This window comes from Notamacropus eugenii, chromosome 6, assembly GCF_028372415.1.
Source record: "Notamacropus eugenii isolate mMacEug1 chromosome 6, mMacEug1.pri_v2, whole genome shotgun sequence".
Lineage (NCBI taxonomy): Eukaryota > Metazoa > Chordata > Mammalia > Diprotodontia > Macropodidae > Notamacropus > Notamacropus eugenii.
The window spans coordinates 104,849,417-104,871,577 of NC_092877.1; the positions used below are offsets into that span (position 1 = coordinate 104,849,417).

The 22,161-nt window shown below is 36.1% G+C and overlaps 1 protein-coding gene and 1 pseudogene across 8 annotated transcripts in view; both read left to right on the forward strand.

Annotated features, from left to right (window-relative positions):
• Nucleotides 1-22,161, forward strand: part of FIP1L1 (factor interacting with PAPOLA and CPSF1) — a 105,801-nt gene that overhangs the window by 30,985 nt on the left and 52,655 nt on the right. For 4 of the 8 annotated variants that reach the window (XM_072620777.1, XM_072620778.1, XM_072620780.1 and 1 more), the window contains 3 exons: nt 455-562; nt 12,236-12,329; nt 19,982-20,138. In XM_072620777.1, coding sequence (XP_072476878.1) covers nt 455-562; nt 12,236-12,329; nt 19,982-20,138 — 359 coding nt within the window. The remainder of the gene's footprint in view (nt 1-454; nt 563-12,235; nt 12,330-19,981; nt 20,139-22,161) is intronic. The other 4 variants (XM_072620781.1, XM_072620782.1, XM_072620783.1 and 1 more) reach the window with 1 other exon arrangement.
• On the forward strand, nt 15,016-16,556 carry LOC140511615 (alpha-enolase pseudogene; annotated as a pseudogene).

Sequence of the window (22,161 nt, forward strand, 5' to 3'; positions counted from 1 at the left end):
ATTGGTTTTATTAAAATATCCTAATTCCTTTGAATGAAAAGTAAAGGGAAAGAATATGAAGTCTTAGTACAATTTTGTGAACCCACAAAAATTAAAGTAATGTTATTTGCGCACAAAAGCAGGAAATTTGTTCATAACATCCTTTCTGTTCATACGCTATAATCTGAAGTGAAGTTTGGGTCATAATTCTTTATTTTCACATTTGACATAATATGGCACTATCGTAGAAAATATTTCTAACAGTATTCCTGGTGTCTAAGTAGCGGATAGCACTTTTCTATTTAAATGCTAGCAGAAGTTTTAGTATTAAGTGTGATATATTCTTTGTGGGGTACAAAGAGGAGTATATAGGGATATGGAAAAGAATTTGTCAAGGAATGAAAATTGTGAGAAAGAAACCTAATGTAACAGTAGTAAAGATACAGGAAAAGACATAGAAAATTTATCTTGCCAGAAACAGCGCCTCTTCTCAGTCTCAGACAAGTTCTGCCTCCAGAAAAGCCAATTCAGGCATCGGGAAGTGGCAGGATCGATATGGGAGGGCCGAGTCACCTGACTTAAGGTAAGACTACCCTAAAGAATGTTGTGCAAGACCTTCCTTGTGATGTCCACTGTTTTGTTTTGTTTACTGGGATAACAAATTTTGATTAAACTTGCCACATCTGTGCCTTGATATTGCAACACATGTCTTTTTGTCTGATAAACAATACTTTTAGTCTTTAAATAAAAAACAGTTTTTTTCTGGGTCTAATGGTACCTTTAACAAAAAAATATTATTAGTGCTTTATATACCATATTGTATTCTTAGAGGTCCTGCCTGTCCTTATCATCTCACGCTGAGACTCCTTCTATAGTGTTATAACTTTTATCCCTCTCTGTAATATTTCCTTTCCCTTCCAGTCAGTGTTTTTTGCTGATCATGGATTTAAACCTTCATATCCCCTTCTCAAAGAAACTTTCCAGCTGCACCTCAGTCCCAGACCTTTCAGCCCGTTTAATAAATTTCATACACAGCTTTCACTTATTCCTAAAGATCTTAAAAACTAGTCTTAATAATACTTTTCCAGTTGTATCTGTTATTATTCCTCATGTAAATTATCTACTGTAATCAAAAGGAAACTAATTATTTTCTATAGTGATAATTAAGGTTTGCGCAGCACTTAATATGTATTATCTCATTTGCTCTTCATGATAACTCTGTAAGGTAGGTGCTGTTATTATCCTCATTTTGCAGATGACAAAACTGAGACAGAGAGAGGTTAAATGGTTTATCCAAGGTCACACACCTAGGAGGGACCTGAAATAGATTTAAACTCATGTCTTGCCTTTATGTTACTGTCTCTGGACCTTTTTTACTTCTGTTTTGCAATCTGTTCCTTAGTTATTATCTAGACCTCATTCTACTTACCTTTAAAACCCATTATACCCTGCCTCTTATTCCATGAACAATCTCTAGCTATCCCTACACATAGGATCAGTGTTGTTGAATTCATGATTCTTAGTGTTTGTATCACTTCTTAGGACCAATAGGATATTGCATCTCTTTGCTAGTTAGGTTCTTAATTCTCTTTCTTTAAGCAAAAATTAGGGTAGGTACTTCAGGGACAGAATAGTGTAGTAGGAAGTGCACTTCACTAAAGTCAGAGGCCTGAGTTCAAATCCAAGATCCTGTGGATCTCTGGATTCAGAAAACTGGGTTCAAATCCTACTTCTGCCACCTATAACCTAAGTCACATAGCCTCCCTGGGTCTGTTTCCTCATGTGTCAGTAAGGAGTTGGATTAAGTGTCTTTTTAAGTTGCTTCCAGCTCTAGATACACAATCATATAATTATTAACTGTGTAACCTTGGGCAACTCAGTAATCTCCCTGAGCCTCTGATATCTCATCTATAAAATGAGATTAATATATCTATTACCTGTTTTTCAGGGTTGTTTGGCAGGAAGCATTTAGTAAATCTTAAAATACTACGTAAATGTGAAGTATTTTTACCATGTAAGCCATTTTTTAAAATTTCATACAATGTTATTCACACTTTTTCATTTTCCAGTTTATAGCAAATATACAAATAAGTGAATAAACCATCCTGTATAAACTAAAAAGAACCAGGCTTATCAGATTTAACACACTGATCCATAAAGAATGTATATCAAAATCATCTGCAAAAGTTGAATTGTTCTGCCCAAACAAACTTCCCTTCAGGCTTTACCCTAGCTCCATCCCAGATGAACACAAAGACCTAAGAAGAGGGGTGTATGTATGGGGAGGGGGGATGGTCAGGAGATGAGTTTCTAACAGGTTTTTGCTGAATGGGCCTCCAAGTGGTAGGGAGATGAAACATCAACATCTGGACTTGAGGGGTCTTAGATTGCTCTATGAGCCATTATTACCAGGTGCTTTGTATATTGAATATACTAAAATGACTAAAATCTGGTCCCTGTTATTGTTCAGTTTTAGCTCAAGTAATCTATATAAGATGGACTATAAAATGTAGAATGTGAAGGTGCATTACAAGAGGTACCAAAGGGTATGAGAGCTGTCTCCAAAACCATATATTGTGAGTTTCTCAAGGACTGGGGCATGCCCTGTAATGCTTAGCATAGTACCATACACAGAAAATATTCAGTGTATTGTAATTTTTCCAGTAGTTTGCATCTTTTCCCATAAATGATATTCCCAAAACATATTTTGAAATGGAATTGGTAGATATATTTTATATCTAATTTTAACCTTTTTAAATTTCCTGAATTTCTTTTAAAATTGAAGCTTAAATTCTCCTTTTCTCCTCCACAGTGTTTTAATGTCACTAACTGTTTTTCCCTTAATGATCAATAATAGTAATTTAATGTGATATGAAAGTTTAAAAAGTACTTAAAAAGTGGTGTCAAAATCAGATAGAAGTAGATCCCTGGGGGCATATTGAATTGGGAAATCACAAGTTAACATTTCTGTTCTATTTTATTTTTATTTATTTTGTCAAATATTTCCCAAATTACATTTTAATCTAGTTCTAGCTTCAAATCCGTGGACAGTGAGTTGACACTTCTACCCCAGATCCTAACTTAAATGAAAATAACCTGAGCCACTAAAATTTAAAAATTTTTGTTTGTCTTGAAAAAAGAAATCCACTCTTTTTTAAGAACTTTAAATTTTTTAAGAACTATAAATTTGATTTTTAAAGCAATCCTTTAAAGTCTCTAGGGCAGATATTATCCCTATTTTATAAAAAGGAAAACCAAAACATTTAAAGAGAATTGAGAGACTTATTCTCTCTTCTCACTCCCCAAATCTCACAGAGAAGGATTAAATTAGACTTGGAAGATTTTTTTACAGATCATACTCTTAATGAGAAAGTTGCTTTTATTATCTGGAGATATATCATTAATTTATAGCTTGTTCTTTATAGTTCACAAAATGTTTATCATTATCCATCTCTTAACTTGATTACCTAGTTTGAAAAACATATTTTTAAAATGCTCACAAGTTTTTGAAGTATTTTTCTACGTTATTTCAAGGAATTTAGGTCATGGGATTTCTTAGTTATAGAAATGTGTTATATCGTCTATGTTAGAAGGGAAAGTTGAGTTTGAGTTTTAACCTCTGTGAATGGATTAACACTTTAAAAATTGTTTTCTTGCAATACATATACTAAGTATATGTTCTAATTGAAAATAATGAAGTTAAGATCCTCTTATGGGTTGTTAATAATAAAGGCGAAATGTATAGATCAATCTGATACAAAATGCTGATAGGTATAGTGGAATCCACATAATCCAGAACACATCTTATGTATCTTCTTCTAGATCACTTAAATTCGAATGTATATCTAAAGATGGAATTTTATGTTGAGAGAACTTTTAACGACTTTGTGCACACAGCCGTGCTTGAGTTTCTGTCCATCTCATAGGTCTCAGTCAAGAGCTTAAGTTTAGAATCAGGCAATTCCTTTTTAAAGTGAGCAATATAGATAAATGTAGAAACTTAGAAATATCTTCATTAGAGACTGAAGTGAGAGAGCACTGAGCATGGGGATACTTACTGCTCAGGCATTCCTGAGGACAGCCTCCTCAATTTTAGTCACTCAGCTGGAGAAGCTAAGAAATTTATCAAAGCCTGCTAAGGTTCCATATATCCCACAGTGGTCAAAAAACAGCCTTATTTCTTCTCCTACCCAATTTGGTTTGTATAAAACTTACATATGCCTTTGTAATTTTATCCTTAGTGTATTATTGACAGTTCAGGCCTCAGTCTTTCCCATCACTAACAACAGCTTAGCCACATTTGATGTTAAAGTCTGCCAAAAGCTTCTGCAGCTGATACTACAGGGCACATTCCTGCTCTCATTTCTTAGGAATAGGGATCTCACTGCAAAATCCATCCACTTATCTGAAGCTCAAGAAAGATGGATGGTAGAAAAGATTCCGAGAGTTCCCCTGTCCATAAGGTGTTAGTACTTTGTTAGGAAGCTCTCTTTTCCCACTTAGAGAATTAGGTAGCCCTAATTGGGAGAAGAGATAAGGTGGATCCTTTAGGTATTGAGGTTTTCAAGCTTTGCAGTTAGTTGATCAAGGCCTTCACTAGGAGTGCAAAACAGTGGAATGGGGAAACAAATAACCCTCTGTGTTGCCTCCTTAAAGCTAAGCAAAACCTCTTAAATCCTAGAGTTTAGAGTTCCCTCTGTCTCCATAGTGCAGAGTATTTGTTGGTGGGAAGAAAGTTCAGAGACTGTGTCCCAAGTTGGGAGAGTGGGTAGTGAGGTTGGCCTGGGCAGGAGAATAGTTTACTGCATTTGTTCCCACTTTTGAGAAAACTGCCAAGCCCAGCATGAAGGTTGAAGGTCAGGATAGGAAAGTACTGTAGGACATTGAAAGGGAAAGGGAAAGGAAATACTGTTTATTTCATTACTGTCACAGAAGAGGAGTGCTGGTAAGATAGTTTGTTGCCAGTGCAAATCTTCCTAGCCTCCCCCAGCTTTTGAATGAATTTTTTTTTGTATACATAATCTAGATGTTCCTGAAGTCAGAGATGTCAAATGAAGTGATAGACATGTCCCACAATGATTAATAGTAGGGTAATGGCTACTTTTAGAATATATTTTTATTTATTTTGTGAAATATTTTACAATTACATGTAAAAAAAATTTTAACATTAATTTTTTAAAATTTTGAACTCTAAATTCCCTCCTTCCTACCCCTCCCCCCTCCTTGAGAAGGTAAGCAATTTTATATCTAGTCATACAAAAATATATTTCCACATTAGCTATATTGCAAAAGAAAACTGACCCAGTGGCCACCATGCCCCCCCAATAAAGTAAATGTAAAAAATATGCTTCAGTCTGCGTTTACTTCATTGGTTTTCTCTCTCTGGAGGTGGGTAGCATTTTTCATCATGGTTCCTTTTTGTCTTAATCAAAGTTGCTAAATCTTTCACAGTAGGTCATCCTTAATGTTAATATGTACAGTGGTCTCCTGATTCTGCTAACTTCACTTTGCTGCATCAGTTCATACAAGTCTTCCCATGTTTTTCTAAAATTATCCTGCTCGTCACTTCTTATATTACAATACTATTCCATCACAATCGTATATCACAACTTGTTCAGCCAGATAATGACTATTTTAAACATGAAATAGAACTAGTCTTGATTTTATTGGTTGAGAACTCTCAAAAATTATAATTTTGAAGTAATTCTTTATTTTCATTATTGAGCTTTATTTTTCTCTATTGTTTTTATTTCATTGTTAAGTATTTTGCTTTTCTATTTAACCAGTAGAAAAATTAGAGTGAAATATGGTAGAATTTTTTGATATAATTCATGTGATAATGGCCAAAAAAAGTTCCCGTATAACTGAGGAAACTGGCAATTCCTCCTTGTCCTGTTAAACTATATAAAATACATTTATCGAACTGTTAAAAAAAAAATTCAAGAAGTGTCTGTGTTTTACCAAATATTTTGGTTTCTCTTCCTCCCTCCTCCTCTCTTTTAAAAGTAGCATCAAGACTGATTTCCTATATGTGCCGTTATAAATTTCCTCACTTACCTAGGTTTCTTGTGGCTTGCCTTGAAGCTCAACATTTTATTATGAGAGAAACATTTTTAGAAAAACTGACAGGTTTTCCCTAAATATTTCAGTGGGTCCTTGATGTAGTAGTTTATATGATTACTTTTTCTATTTCAGAAATATGTCATTTTGTGGGCATGGTCTGTATTTAGGTTAACATAGTACTTGTCTGCCGGAAGAAGTACTTCAGGATTCATTTAAGTGGACATTTAAAAGAACAAATAAATGAGGCTCTACTCTATTTTAATTCAGCAAGCATTTATTGAACATTATAGGTCACTATGCTAGATACTAAAAGTCACATAATGAGTTTATATAGAAGATCCTCTTAGTTGATTATCCTAGGTTTCAGGTATACTTTGATAAACTCTTTTCCTGTATACCAAAATGATTTTTTTAATATTCTATTTAATTTTTAATTGCTCTCATAATACCAGAAATTTAGACTATTTCAGAATTTTAATAGTTATCATGGAACGCTGGCCATAGGAGGGATTTCAGAGACTGTCATTTCTGTCTTTGTTGGGGGTTTTTGTGTTTTTGTTTTTAATGTAAAAAAATAAATATTATCGATGTCTTTTTTTTTTTTTTTTTTGGCATCACTATAATTTCCTTCAGTATTCCCATATCAAAAGCATCCCATATAACACATAGTAGTTTTTTTTTGAGATGGGGTGAAAAGAAAGGAAGAAATTAGTATAATTGATCAAAAAGTCTGAAAATAAGTGTAATGTGCAGCATCTGTGGATCTCTCCCACCTCTCCAAAGGTTTAGGATAGGTATCTTTCAAGTCACGCTTGAAATAATTTCACAACATTCACTTTTAATTATTTTGTGGGGTTTTTTCCATTTACATTGTGGTAGTATTGTTTTCTTGGGTTTGCTTACTTCACTGTATCAGTTCATGCAAGTCTGTTCACACTCCTCTATTTTTGTCACATTCATGATTTTTTGGAACATAATCTTCTATTGCTATCACACACAAAAAAAGTTCTGTTAACAAATATTTTGGTGTATGTGGGGACTTTCTTTTTATCAGTGGTCTGCTTTGTTGTATAAGTCCAATAGTAGAATTTCTGGATCATAGGATATGGACATTTTAGTCACCTTATTTGTGTAGTCCCAAATGGATCTTTAATGCTTGTGCTGATTCACAGCTCCAACAATGTACCTATGTGCTTATCTTTCTCAGCCCCTTCACCATTGACTCTTCCTGTCTTTTATCATCTGTATTGATTTGCAGGGTGTGAGATCAGATCTCAGTGTTGCCATTTAATTTCTTTCCTTATTAGTTAATTGGAGCATTCTTTCATCCTATTTTTAAAGTTTGTAATTCTTTTGAAAGCTGTTTGTTCATATCCTTTGACTGCTTATCTTTTAAGGATTGACATACCCCCACTCCACCCCCAGTATTAAAATGAGCAAACTGAAGCTCAAAGAGTTTTTGTGGTTTTTATGAAGCCCTGTACACTGTGACCTGAGGTATGACTTAGAAATCCTGTTTACTGATTCCCAAGGCTAGTGTTCTATTGGAATGGGGATTGTTATACTATACTGCCATTCCAGATTTTATGATTTTTTTCCCAAGAAAGAGATACCCTTAAAAAGAAAAGCAAATTGTTTTGTAAAGAATAAAAATATTCAGGAGGGAGTGGAGGGATGACACTGTTGTTGGTATTTGAAGATTTTGTAGTTCTGCTGTATCCAGAGGTTCTTGAGCATAATTATTATTGCCTTCATTGAAGTTCACTAAAAGAAAACAAGGCAACCAATACTCCCAAATGTGGTAACATTTGACGTGTTCTATAATGCTCCTACCACCAAGGTATGTCACTTTCAAGTATTTAAGTGGAAACCTTTATAGGTGAAGCATCTGAGTTACGAAATTGTAAACATTTGCAATAAAGTATTTTCAGTTTTGTTTTTTGCTATTTTAGGCTGTTAAGTGAATGTTCTTAATACTTTAGTTTTGAATCTCTAAAAGTTAGCTGGTTAATTTTTTCTTGCTATATATTATACACAGAGGCAACATAGCATGGTAGCTAGCATGCTAGTCTTGGAGTTAAGAAGACGCTTCCCCCCCCCCCCCCCCCCCCCCCCCCCCCCCCGATAACTTAGTAATTGTATGAACCTGAGTAAGTTCTTAAGTTGTAGAAGAGATCACATCTCTATTGATAGAAGAGAATCACTGTTTTAAAGAGTTCCTTATACCAACAGAAACACAGGTCCCTCATTTACTTATGCTTTATACAGTACTAAATCCATGCTGTAAAAATAAAATTATGTGATAGACATTTTAGAGAAATAGTGTGGTGTGTAGTAGTTAGAGCTGGCCTCAAAGTCAGTTTCATAGCGTTAGATTATGCCTCTAACTCTGGCCAGCCATCAGCTCAAATTGAAGATCCCACGAGGTCCTTGGGAGAGGATAGATTATTTCACAAGATTGGCTAGTAGTAGGGGTCCCTCAATTTTTATGCATTACTGATAATCTATATCAGCTAACAGCATCGTTGTTACAAGAAAAAAGGCAGCAGATAATTTAATTTTTTATGATTTTTTTAAAAAAATTAGACATTGTTGAGTGATGCTTTGATATGATAGAAGAAGTGACAGTCTTTAAGCCAAGAGGTCCAGTTCCTGGTTCTGGCCTACTAGAAACCTTTCTGGGATTCTTCTTTTCTTTTCTCTAGAAGATTGTAAAATGTGATCTCAAAGTTTTCTGGTTCTAGGATTAATTTTTGGTCTCATTATCTTCCAAGTTCACTTTTGAGTACTAGATTCTTTGATTTGTTTATTATAATCAGTTTGCTAGAGTGTTTATATAGTGTATTGACAGTTGTGATTACCATATGCTCACCAAAATAACATCTTCCTTTAAATACAGAAAAGATATTCACACTTCATGTGTGGTTATTTTGAGGAGGAATAATGTATTTAGTACCAATTTTAGTATAAAATTTTTGTATGCATTTTGTGGTTTGGAAATTTGGAAATTTTGGAAAGTAATGTGACAGACTTAGCTAAATACTACAATACTGTGGTTGTTTGGTATTTTTGGGGTTATGATATTTTAAAAAAATCTTTATTTGGTCACCAGTGTTTAGAGATATTTAAATAATTTGAGATCCATTATGTCAAAATGTGAGATTAGAAAAGACATATAAATTTCTTCTCTTTCCTATTCATTTAAATTGTTCTTTGTTATATTCTTTAAGAATGTGTTCAGATGGAATATTCTAGAGAACTTTGGATTCTATATCATATTATCTGATGACAGCATTTTAAAACCTAATATTTTAGGTTACATATGTTTGTTTCTGACCCTGTTTTAAAGTAGTTAAATATCTAAGTAGTTAAGTATCTAAGACATAAAGTATCTGAGACAGTTAAATATCTAAGACTTAAAGTCATCAATATGGTTTTAAATTTATCTGTATATTATAGAGAAAATTATTCTCCCTGTTATGTAGATAGAAAGTCATAGAAGAATTAACACATATCAGAACAGCATAGCTAGAGAAAACTAGAGCTAGAAATGAATAGTTTGTGATCATGTCAGGTCACAATCTGTTGCTTTAATTACTTAAATTTAAATACTTAAAGGGTATGACTTTGGGGTTTATACCTCATTTTACTTGTTGACTGATTAATATAATTTCTTTGTCTCATCGAATAATCTTAAAAACATTTGATGGTACTGATTTATGGTCAATGAAAATAGTGACTAAAGCTTTTTCTAAAACAGTTCTTATATTATAAAGGGTACCTGGATTAAAAGTCAATTCTGTTTGGAGTTAAAGATTTGAGGCTTTAAATGAAAGTTCTTGATACTTTAGTTTTGAAATCTCTAAAAGTTAGATAGTTAATTGTTTCTTGATATATATTATGCGCAGTGGCTGGCTTTATAGAGTATTATACACAGAAGTCCCCAGTTCCCAATACTCTAAATTCATTGTTTCACTTTCAGATTTTTCTCCTTGTGTAGCTATATAAACTGTATTTTTAAACTTTATTGCAATACGTATATGGAGACTTTTGTGATAAAATATTTTTTGCTTTCCTTGTAAGCATAGAGCATTATTAGATTATACATTGGCTTCTTGTTATAAGGATTATAAGATTTTCAGAATTAGAAGGAGAGCCCCTAATGCAAGAATGGTCTTGAGTAGGCAAATTTTCTCTGTACTTGTCCTTCTTACAATCACCTTTCCTGCCTAGGATTTTATTTTACAAGCAGTATTCAACCGATTAGGAATTTATCTTGGTGTATTAGCATTTTAGCAAACTAGTAATGTTAAGGCATTTTAGTCCTTCATGCCTTAGAGGCAATTACTTTAATCATATTAGTTTCTACTGTGTACTTTTGCAGAGGGACCATTTGTTTTGAAGGGGAGAAGGGAGAGAGATTTTGATATTGTGGCATAGAGCATTGCTGTGAAGGGCCAGCTTGAGTGGGGTGCTGTTGTATAGTGAAAATAGCCAGAGGCCATGGGATATGTTAAGAACAAAGGATTTGGGGTGCTCAATAGGGCTTGAGATAATTGATTTTAGTATCTTGTTAGACTTCTTGCCTCTTCTGTCTGCTATTTCTGGTTTCACTACCTAAGGATTCTACTTTTGTGGATCAGTCAGTAGTAGTCACATAAGAGAAATAAATACTGGGGGGAGGGGGATTACACAATATTTATTATAACTTTTTGTTATGCCTAGTTTATATGTTGTTATATTCTCACAAAGATGTACTATAATTTATTATAATTCTTGACATTTTTACATATACTTTTAAAAGAGTTTTTACATTTTAGTACTAGGTGCAATTCAGCAGAGTACAAGGGAATCTTCTGTTTCTCCATTAAGTCATTTTAATTTTCTCAGTTTAACATAGTATAGCTTTATGTATGTTTTATCTTTAAGTGAAAGGTCTGTGTAAAGGTTCCATAGTTCAGTAATGTAGATACAGTATGCTTTTTGCATAAATTCAAATGCAAAGACTTTTTCCTTAAATGAAATTTACATAAAGTACCTAATTCAGCTAGGCAGCACAGTGGATAGAATGCCAGATCTGGAGTCAGGAACTGAATTTCATCTTCCTGAGTTCAAATCCAGCTTCAGACACTTACTAACTGTGTGTCTCTGAGCAAATCACTTACCCTTGTTTGCCTCAGTTTCCTCATGTGTAAAATGAGCTGTAGAAGAAAATAGCAAATCTCTTTATAGCATCTTTGCCAAGAAAACCCCACATACATGTAGTTGTACACAAATGACACAACTGAGCAAACCTGGTCTTTTAAGAACCCTCAGCAAATATCAACTTTACCATTTTTTTATTGTAAATATTTTCTGCATTTATTTTTTACTTTTCATATGAGATATTTGAATTTTTATTTTGCTATTGTATTGTTGCTATATCATGGCCTTATAACTTTCTGTAGTCCTAAAGGAACCTAACTGAATTCTAAAAGAACTTAAGTATTTGGAGATAAAGTTGGCATTAAATGTTCTAGTTTTGTTCTCTAAAACCTGTAGTTTTCAAGAGTAGAAAAGTGGTTTTCTTATGTTATTTATTTTTATGTTTTCATAATAGACTCAGTAAAAATGATAAAGTATTTCATTAAAATATTTTCTTACATTAAAATATTCTAAATATACTAAAAGTCTATACTAGAAACTATACTAGAAACTATATGTGCTGCAATATATAATGGTCCCATAGTTTTCATTATATTCTAATTATCTACCTAGTTTAACAGATTCAGTTATGAATTAGTTGTATAGTTTTAACTGAATTTCCTGGCTTTTGTAGTATTCCTATAACATTATTTTAATGTGATCAGCTTTGTGAAGTAAAGATAACACTGATTATCTAGAAACTTAACAATATACAACAAGCAGTTAACAAATCTCACTTATTCAATAAATAAAAATTTTCTCAAGTACCATATTGGTCTGAATATAGGCCATTTTATAATGTTCCATAGACTAGCTTATCTAAGTGAGGCATTTTATCAATGTTATTTTACATTAAGGAGATAGTCTATAGTTGGACCAATATTATAATATGATTTTATATTGGAGTGATAACCAGGGTCTAAATATGCTTGTTTTTCAATTTAACTTTAAAATCGTTTTTAGAAAAGTCTCAAGATATGATACTGAATTAATATGATTTATGTTACAGGAGGTTATCTGGCACAATAGATGTAATTGGTCAGACTATTACTATCAGCCGAGTAGAAGGAAGACGGCGTGCAAATGAAAATAGCAACATCCAGGTTGAGTATTTTCAAATTTAATACTTCTTTTTCTAATCAGTAGATTATTTCTCATTTTGAGAAAGATGAATTGCACATCTGTTAGGTTCAAAAGATTGTGCTAGGTATTGAAACACAAGGATAAGACGTGGCCCTAAGTCATTAAAATGCAAACCTCTTCACTTTTAAAAATATTTTTAAAAAATTTTTTTATTCATTTTGAACTTAAATACCAACCAACCACCAAAATAACCAGACCATGGCCATGTACACAGCGCAACACAAAGAGAAGATTCAGTATGAAAACCATGAACCTCCATTTCACACTATTTTTTAAAACTATGTAATAAATACTGCTCATTGTTTTCAAAGCTACCCTGCTTTTCTGTACTTTCGAGTTTTCTTTTGTTATCTGCTGTGGACTTCGTATTTATCAGTTTTTTCTCTGGAAGTGGATACCGTCTTCTTTCATAGGTCCTTTGTAGTTGATTTGAGTATTTAAAATACTCAAAATAACTTCATTCACAGTTCTTCATATGATGTTGTTACTATATACAACATTCTCTTGGTTCTGTTCATTTTTACTCTTCATTATTTCATGGAAGTCATTCCATGTTTTTCTGAAATCAACCTGTTCATCATTTCTTACGGCATAGTAGTATTTCATTAGTCATATACCACAACTTGTTCAGCCACACTTCAATTTATGGGTATCCCTTCAATCTCCAGTTTTTTGTCACCACAGAGAGAGCTGCTGTAAATATTTTAGAACAAATAAGTTCTTTCCTTTTTCCTTGACCACCTTGGGAAACAGACCTAATAACGCTATTGCTTGGTCCAAGTGTATACTCAGTTTTATAATTCTTTGGCCATGATTCCAGATTGCTTTCCAAAATGGTCGGATCAGTTCACAGTTCCACCAACAGTGTTATTAGTGTCCCAATTTTTCCACGTCCCCTCTGGCATTTGTCACTTTCCCTTTCTGTCATTTTGATCAGTCTGACAGGAATGAGATGAGATCTCAAAATTGTTTTTTATTTACGTTTTTCCAATCAATGATTTAGAGCATTTTTTATATAATTATATATAATTTTTATTTCTTCATCCAAAAACTGGCAGTTCATATCATTTGACCATTTATCAATTGGGGAATGACAGTATTATAAATTTGACCAGTTTCCCTATATATTTGAGATATAAGACCTTTATCTGAGAAGCTGTCTTTAAAAATTTTCCCCCAAGTATAGAAATCTATCTTGCCTTACAAGGAAATAGAGAAGATGAGGATAAGGGAAGGGAGGATTGTGATAGAAGGGAGGGCAGATTGGGAGATGGGGTAATCAGAATGCATGGTGTCTTGGGGTGAGGGAAGGGGAGGGGGAGAAAATTTGGAAATCAAAATCTTGTGGAAATGAATGTTGAAAACTAAAAATAAATTAATTAATTAAAAAAATTTCCCCCAGTTTTCTGCTTTCCTTCCAATCCTACCTATATTGGTTTTATTTGTACAGAACTTTTTTAATTTAATGTAATCATAATTATCCATTTTATACCTCACTATGTTCTTTATCTCTTGCTTAGTTCTAAATTTTTCTCTCATCCATCAGTCTGATGGGGAATGTGTTCCATATTCTAATTTTCTTATGTTTCTCTTTTCAGGAGTGGAGAACTTGTAGCCTTGAGGTCACATGTGGCCCTCTAGGTCCTCAAGCACACAGCCCTTTGAATCCATGAGGACTTAGAGAGCCACATGTAGCCTCAAGGCCACAGGTTCCCCACTCCTGATAGGTCACACATCTATTTTGACCTTAACTTGGTATCTCTTGACTTTTAATTATCAGTTGTTGGAAGTTTTTAAAGGTATCTGCAAGGTTTTTTGTTTTTTTGCCAAGACCCTGGTAGTTCTAAGCAGATTTGACTGCTTTAAAGAGTCTAACAATATTCTAATACCAGTGAATAAATGATGCTTCTATATTAATATAGAGTACTAGTTATTCATTTTCACAGATATGTTTGCATGTGTGTACATGTGGGCATTGAGTGTTAACATAGAGCTGTAAGATTTGCAAATAACTTCACAAATATGTCATTTTATCCTCACAACAACTTTAGGAGGTAGGTGCTATTATTATTATTATTCCATTTTATTCATGGGAAGACTGAGCCAGACAATCATATTGCTAATTCCCTGAGTATTTGAACTTAGGTCTTCCTAATTCCAGATCCATCTCTTTTTCTCCTGTATCTCCTAGCTGCCCTGATCATGAAAATATAGCAAAGATCTTTGGAAAGACTAAGAATACTGTTTGAAATTCTGATATAATGATTTGCTTTGATAGAATAGTTTTCCTTGTATAAAGGAGTGTTGTTTGTATGGTAATTTTCTCAGCTACATAGATGGTAATATCATTTGGTGTTAGTTTGCAGTACATATGTATGTCTTAACTTTTAAAAAGAAATCATATGGGCACAGTGGGCAGACCACTGGCCCTGGAGTCAGGAAATCCTGTGTTCAGAAATGGCTTTGGACACTTAGTAGCTGCGTAATTGTGGGCATCACCTAACCTCTGTCTTTGTCAGTTTCCTCAACTGATGGAGTGAAATGAAGAGAATAAAAATACACACTTTGCAGGGCACGAGGATCAAATCAGAAACTATTTGGGAAACTTCCCACAGTCCTGGCACATGGTAGCTGCTATAGAAATGCTTATTCCTTTCTTCCCCACCCCTCAGGAGAGACTTACTAAGTCCTCTTCTGTTGGACAACTTCCATTTTACCAAGACATTGAATGGCCCCTCGGCCTGTGTTCTCTGAGCTCAGCGGAGGAAGCCCCATCCAGAAACTCAACATGTCTATTTACAAGGTCCAGGCAAGAGAGATCTTTGACTCTCGTGGAAACCCTACTGTTGAAGTTGATCTCTACACTGAAAAAGGTCAATTCCGAGCTGCTGTGCCCAGTGGTGCTTCTACTAGTATCCATGAAGCCCTGGAGCTCCGAGACAATGATAAGACCCGCTACTTGGGGAAAGGTGTCTCAAAAGTGGTTGAGCACATCAATAAAACTATTGCCCCGACCCTGATTAGCAAGAAATTGAATGTTGTGGAGCAAGAGAAGATCAACAAATTGATGATAGAGATGGATGGCACTGAAAATAAATCTAAATTTGGTGCAAATGCCATTTTGGGAGTGTCTCTGGCTGTTTGTAAGGCCAGAGCTACTGAGAAAGGTGTCTCCCTGTACCGTCACATTGCTGACCTTGCAGGCAACGATGAAGTCATCCTGCCCGTTCCAGCCTTCAACGTGATCAATGGTGGCTCCCATGCTGGTAACAAGTTGGCCATGCAGGAGTTCATGATCCTCCCTGGTGGAGCAGCAAACTTTAAGGAGGCCATGCGCATTGGAGCCAAGGTCTACCACAACTTGAAGAGTGTGATTAAGCAGAAATACGGACAAGATGCCACCAACTTAGGGGATGAGGGTGGCTTTGCTCCTAACATCCCAGAGAGTAAAGAAGCTCTGGACCTGCTAAAGGATGCTATTGGTAAGGCTGGCTATACTGATAAGGTCATATTTGGCATGGATGTTGCTGCCTCTGAATTCTTCTGATCTGGGAAATATGATTTAGACTTCAAGTCTCCTGATGATTCCAGCAGGTACATCTCCCCTTCTGAGCTTGGGGACCTCTACAAGAGCTTCATCAAGGATTATCCAGTGGTGTCTATTGAAGATTCCTTTGACCAGGATGATTGGGAAGCTTGGAAAAATTTCACTGCTACTGCCGGCATCCACGTTGTAGGAGATGATCTCACAGTGACCAATCCCAAGTGAATTGAAAAGGCTGTGAATGAGAAGGCTTGCAATTGCCTCCTACTCAAAGTGAACCAGATCAGCTCTGTGACTGAATCTCTCCAGATGTGCAAGCTGGCCCAGTCCAATGGGTGGGGAGTAATGGTTTCCCATCGTTCTGGGGAGACTGAAGATACCTTCATTGCAGACCTGGTGGTGGGTCTCTGCACTGGGCAGATCAAGACTGGTGCCCCCTGCCGATCTGAGCGTCTGGCCAAGTATAACCAGCTTCTCAGAATTGAGGAAGAGCTGGGCAGCAAGGCTAAACTTGCTGGAAGGAACTTCAGAAACCCTCTGGCCAAGTAAGCTCTGTGGCTAGGAGGCCTAAGAGCTCACAGGTGCCAATCACCTCTATAGAAATCTGCTCCTGTCCTAAGAATGGGCAGCACCAAGTACTAGACCAGTCTTGTTTTGGGGGCAGGGGCCTCTGCTGCTTAACTTCCCTCTCCCTTCAACCTTTCTGTGTTGTTCTCACTGCTTCGTTAGAACTGTCTTATACTGGAGACTACCTGATCATCTGGCTCTCTGTCAGAACATCCTTTATCATCTTGTGACTGGGATAGATTGACCTGTTCTCTCCCCCAACCCTGGTGTTGATGTGTGGAGCCATGTACTTGTGATGCAGCCCGATGAGCCCAAAGGCCAAATCTTAGTGGCTTATATGTGCAGAAAAACAAAAGACATTGAATGTTGTCAGAAATGCAGAATGAGGGGACGGAGCCAAGATGGCGGAGTAGAAAGACACACATATGCTAGCTCTGAACCCATAGCCCATAATATATCTGTAAAAAAGAATTCCCAACAAATTCTGGAGCAGCAGAAGCCACAGAACAACCGAGCAGACGAGATTTCTGTTCCAGAGAGCCTGAAAACCTCTCGCAAAAGGTCTGTCATGCCCCGGACCCCGAGCTGAGCCCAGCCCTGCCTTGGCCGCACGGCACTGAGAGGAGCGGATCCGAGCGGGCTTCAGGGACGGAATCTCCAGCAGCCACGCGGGTCCCTCCACCTACGGGCAGCAAAGGTTGGTGAGAGGGTCCCCTTGTCTTGCCAAGAGGGGAGTGGGGTGCCCCCATAACTCAGGCCCCCTCTGGAGGCAGCAGCGGACTCAGGAGCAGACCAGGGCTCCCCAAGCAGGCAGGAGCTTGGACCCATTGTTGAAGGTCTCTTCATAAACTCCCTGAGGGAACTGAGCCCATGAGGCGGCCCTGCCCCTACCTGAGCACCTGAACTTAATCTCACACTGAATAGCAGCCCCACCCCTGCCCAAAGCCCTGAGGCTGGGAAGCAGCATTTGAATCTCAGACCCCAAGCACTGGCTGGGAGGATCTGGAGTCAAAGTGGGTGTGAAGAGAATATTCAGAAGTCAAGTCACTGGCTGGGAAAATGCCCAGAAAAGGGAAAAAAAATAAGACTATAGAAGGTTACTTTCTTGGTGAACAGGTATTTCCTCCCTTCCTTTCTGATGAGGAAGAACAATGCTTACCATCAGGGAAAGACACAGAAGTCAAGGCTTCTGTATCCCGGCCCACCCAGTGGGCTCAGGCCATGGAAGAGCTCAAAAAGGATTTTGAAAATCAAGTTAGAGAGGTGGAGGAAAAACTGGGAAGAGTAATGAGAGACATGCAAGTAAAGCATGAAAAACAAGTAAACACCCTGCTAAAGGAGACCCAAAAAAATGCTGAAGAAAATAACACCTTGAAAAATAGGCTAACTCAATTGGCAAAAGAGGTTCAAAAAGCCAATGAGGAGAAGAATGCTTTCAAAAGCAGAATTAGCCAAATGGAAAAGGAGGTTCAAAAGCTCACTGAAGAAAATAGTTCTTTCAAAATTAGAATGGAACAGATGGAGGCCAATGACTTTATAAGAAACCAAGAAATCACAAAACAAAACCAAAAGAATGAAAAAATGGAAGATAATGTGAAATATCTCATTGGAAAAACAACTGACCTGGAAAATAGATCCAGGAGAGACAATTTAAAAATTACGGACCTACCTGAAAGCCATGATGAAAAAAGGAGCCTAGATGTCATCTTTCATGAGATTGTAGAACCAGAGGGCAAAATAAGTATTCAGGGAATCCACAGATCACCACCTGAAAGAGATCCAAAAAGAGAAACTCCTAGGAACAATGTGGCCAAATTCCAGAGTTCCCAGGTCAAGGAGAAAATATTGCAAGCAGCTAGAAAGAAACAATTCAAGTATTGTGGAAATACAATCAGAATAACACAAGATCTAGCAGCTTCTACATTAAGGGATTGAAGGGCATGGAATAGGATATTCTAGAAATCAAAGGAACTAGGACTAAAACCAAGAATCACCTACCCAGCAAAACTGAGTATAATACTTCAGGGGAAAAATTGGTCTTTCAATGAAACAGAGGACTTTCAAGCATTCTTGATGAAAAGACCAGAGCTGAAAAGAAAATTTGACTTTCAAACACAAGAATGAAGAGAACCATGAAAAGGTGAACAGCAAAGAGAAGTCATAAAGGACTTACTAAAGTTGAACTGTTTACATTCCTACGTGGAAAGACAATATTTGTAACTCTTGAAACTATTCAATATCTGAGTATTGGGTGGGATTACACACACACACACATAGAGACAGAGTGCGCAGAGTGAATTGAAGAGTATGGGATCATATCTTAAAAAAATGAAATCAAGCAGTGAGAGAGAAATATATTGGGAGGAGAAAGGGAGAAATGGAATGGGGCAAATTATCTCTCATAAAAGAGGCAAGCAAAAGACTTATTAGTGGAGGGAAAAAGAGGGAAGGTGAGAGAAAAACATGAAGTTTACTCTCATCACATTCCACTAAAGGAAGGAATAAAATGCACACTCATTTTGGTATGAAAACCTGTCTTACAATACAGGAAAGTGGGGGATAAGGGGATAAACAGGGTGGGGGGGATGATAGAAGGGAGGGCATGGGGAGGAGGGAGCAATTTGAGGTTGACACTCATGGGGAGGGACAGGATCAAAAGAGAGAATAGAAGTAATAGGGGACAGGATAGGATGGAGGGAAATATAGTTAGTCTTCTACAACACGACTATTATGGAAGTCATTTGCAAAACTACACAGATTTGGGCTATATTGAATTGCTTGCCTTCCAAAGGGAAGGGGTGGGGAGGGAGGGAGGAAGAGAAGTTGGAACTCAAAGTGTTAGGAACAACTGTCAAGTACTGTTCTTGCCACTAGGAAATAAGAAATACAGGTAAAGGGGAAGATGGAGACAAGGGCAGAGAGGGATGATAGAAGAGAGAGCAGATTGGTGATAGGGGCAATTAGAATGCTCGGTGTTTTGGGGTGGGGGGAGGGGACAAAAGGGGAGAAAATTTGGAACCCAAAATTTTGTGAAAATGAATGTTAAAAGTTAAATAAATTTAAAAAAAAAAGAAAGAAATGCAGAATGATCTCCTGAAACAAATCTGTTCAGTAAATGTATGATGAGCATACAATTAGTCCCTAACATTAGTATTTATGTGGTACCAGCATATTGCATGGACTTTCCCTTTTAAATTTATAATTTCTTATAAACAACACTTGTTGCCTTTTTTTTTAAAGCAGAATAGAGCCTAATAGTGAAGGTTGTTTTTATTGTATGTGTATGCATTCTAGTAGGGAATTAATAATAGAAAAGAAATTTTAGTCTGAATATTTTAGCTTGGCTCCATCTCTGTCCCTTACCTCAGTTTTATTCAGTATTCACTTTTGTCTTTTTTTCCATTCCTTTCTAGAATAAATAAAACTTTAATTACAGTTTTAATCCTTAGAAAATATAAATTAAATAGATATGTACAAATATTCTTCACCGCTCTCCTGTAGGTTCTTTCGGAACGATCTGCTGCTGAAGTAGACAACAATTTTAGCAAACCACCTCCATTTTTCCCTCCAGGAGCTCCTCCTACTCACCTTCCACCACCTCCTTTTCTTCCTCCTCCTCCAACTGTCAGCACTGCTCCACCTCTGATTCCCCCTCCAGGTAAGTGGTACATATAACTTATTTGAAAACAAAAGCAGTATGAAAATGCTTCTTTTTATTTCTTCCAAGGAGAATGCAAAATGTACCATTATTTCAGTAGTAATTTCGGTAATGGTACAACCTGTGGTGCATGTGAAATTGATTTAATGAAGACCTGAGTCTTTTATCTGTATTTATATTCATACACATAATATACATACCTGTATGTATATGTGTGTGTCTATTTGTGCAATCTTTAAATTTGAGTGTGTGTATGTATATTATATATACACATGTGTGTGTATGTGTGTATATATATATGTATGTATATGTCATACACACATATTTTGAGAAGTTTGAGCACTTATCTGTGATTTAGTCAGTTTAGGAGAACTCCATGGTGTCAACACTTCCTGCAGAGATTGATATTGGCAGCTCAGCTAATCACTTATGCTATTAAAGAGTTGTTTGGGTCAGTAGAGGTTGAGTGACTTGGTCACACAGCCAGCATATGTAAATAGCTAGACTTGAACCCAGGACTTCCTGACTTCAGGTCCAGCTTTCCCTTCATTGATTGTGTCATACTGAATTCATGTCCATATATGCACAAAGTTTCATTGTGTTTCAGCACAGCAACATTATATGATATAGTAAAAGAGAAAATTATATAATTGGAGAATACTATAATTATAATCTTAAATTCAGCTGTGATTCTTCCCAAATATACTTAATCATGTCTATAAATGCTTATATAACAAACAAGATATACTTTTAAAGTTGTTTTAAAAATCCTTTCAGGAGACATTTTTATAATTTAAGTGAGACAAAAGGTGATTATATTCTTTTTATAGAAGTCCTATAAAAATCAGTTTGTTCTTTTGTACTATGTACTCATTTATTTTGTGGGGCTTCTTTTGTATTCTGCTAAACTCTTGTCTGGGGCAGCTCAGTGGTGCAGTGGATAGAGCATCAGCGCAGGAGTCAGGAGGACTTGAGTCCAAATCTCACCTCAGACACTTGACACTCACTAGGTGTATCACCTTGGGCAAGTCACTTAACCCCAGTTGCTTCATCCTGGGTCATCTCCAGTCATCCTGATGAATATCTGGTCACTGAATTCAGATGGCTCTGGAGGAGAAGTAAGGCTGGTGACTTGCACAGCCCTCCCTCACTCAAAACAAAGCCAAGTGCAAGTCACGTCACTAGTTCTCTGATGACATGGTCTTCTTCAGCAACAAAGGACAAACACACATACACTAAACTCTTATCCAATTTTTAAAAACAGGACAGCAAAAAGATTTTCTGTTTTTTAATGGTTCAATTCCATTCTTGATTTATAGCAATGGACATCAAGAATAAATAACACATATCACTGAAATACACAAGTAATTGAGCACCTCTATTTGCGCTCCCAATACACTCTCCAACAAACTTCTGACTACTAAAGCTGCCAACAAGTAGCTTTAATCTTTTTCTTTGTAAGGGAGGAGGTAATCCTTATGTAATTGTATGTTGCACTTCATGTAACCAAAGTAATGCTATTAATGTCTGCTGAAAATGTTGTGTTTGTTTTTTTTTTCTTACTATTATCAAATTGAATGAACTCCCATTTATTTCCCCTTGTGCCTTTGTAAGACAACTAGCTAGGATCCTAAAACTCAGTGTATAGAAGTGATCCATGTGTATATAAATAACTGTTCTACCTTTCCATACTACTACAACTCTGTTCAATGAGACCAGGTCTTTTTTCTTGTTTGTTTTTATGGGGAATTTAGCCCACTCTGGTGGGCTTAGAAGTGTAGAAAGAGAAATAGCTGTGAAAAAGCAGAATCATTTTAGGAGGTTGACTGTGGTGGCACAACTGACCTGTTTATAATATAACCACTGCTTCAAAATATGTTCTTCTCAATGTTTAAAATATTGTTTCAATCTTCCTTTCTGAAATTCCACCAATTAAAATGCCTTTGGAGTCAGCATCTTTTGTAAATGTACAAATACCTCTGAGAAGATTAGATGTAACCATCTAATCATCCCTTAAATTAGT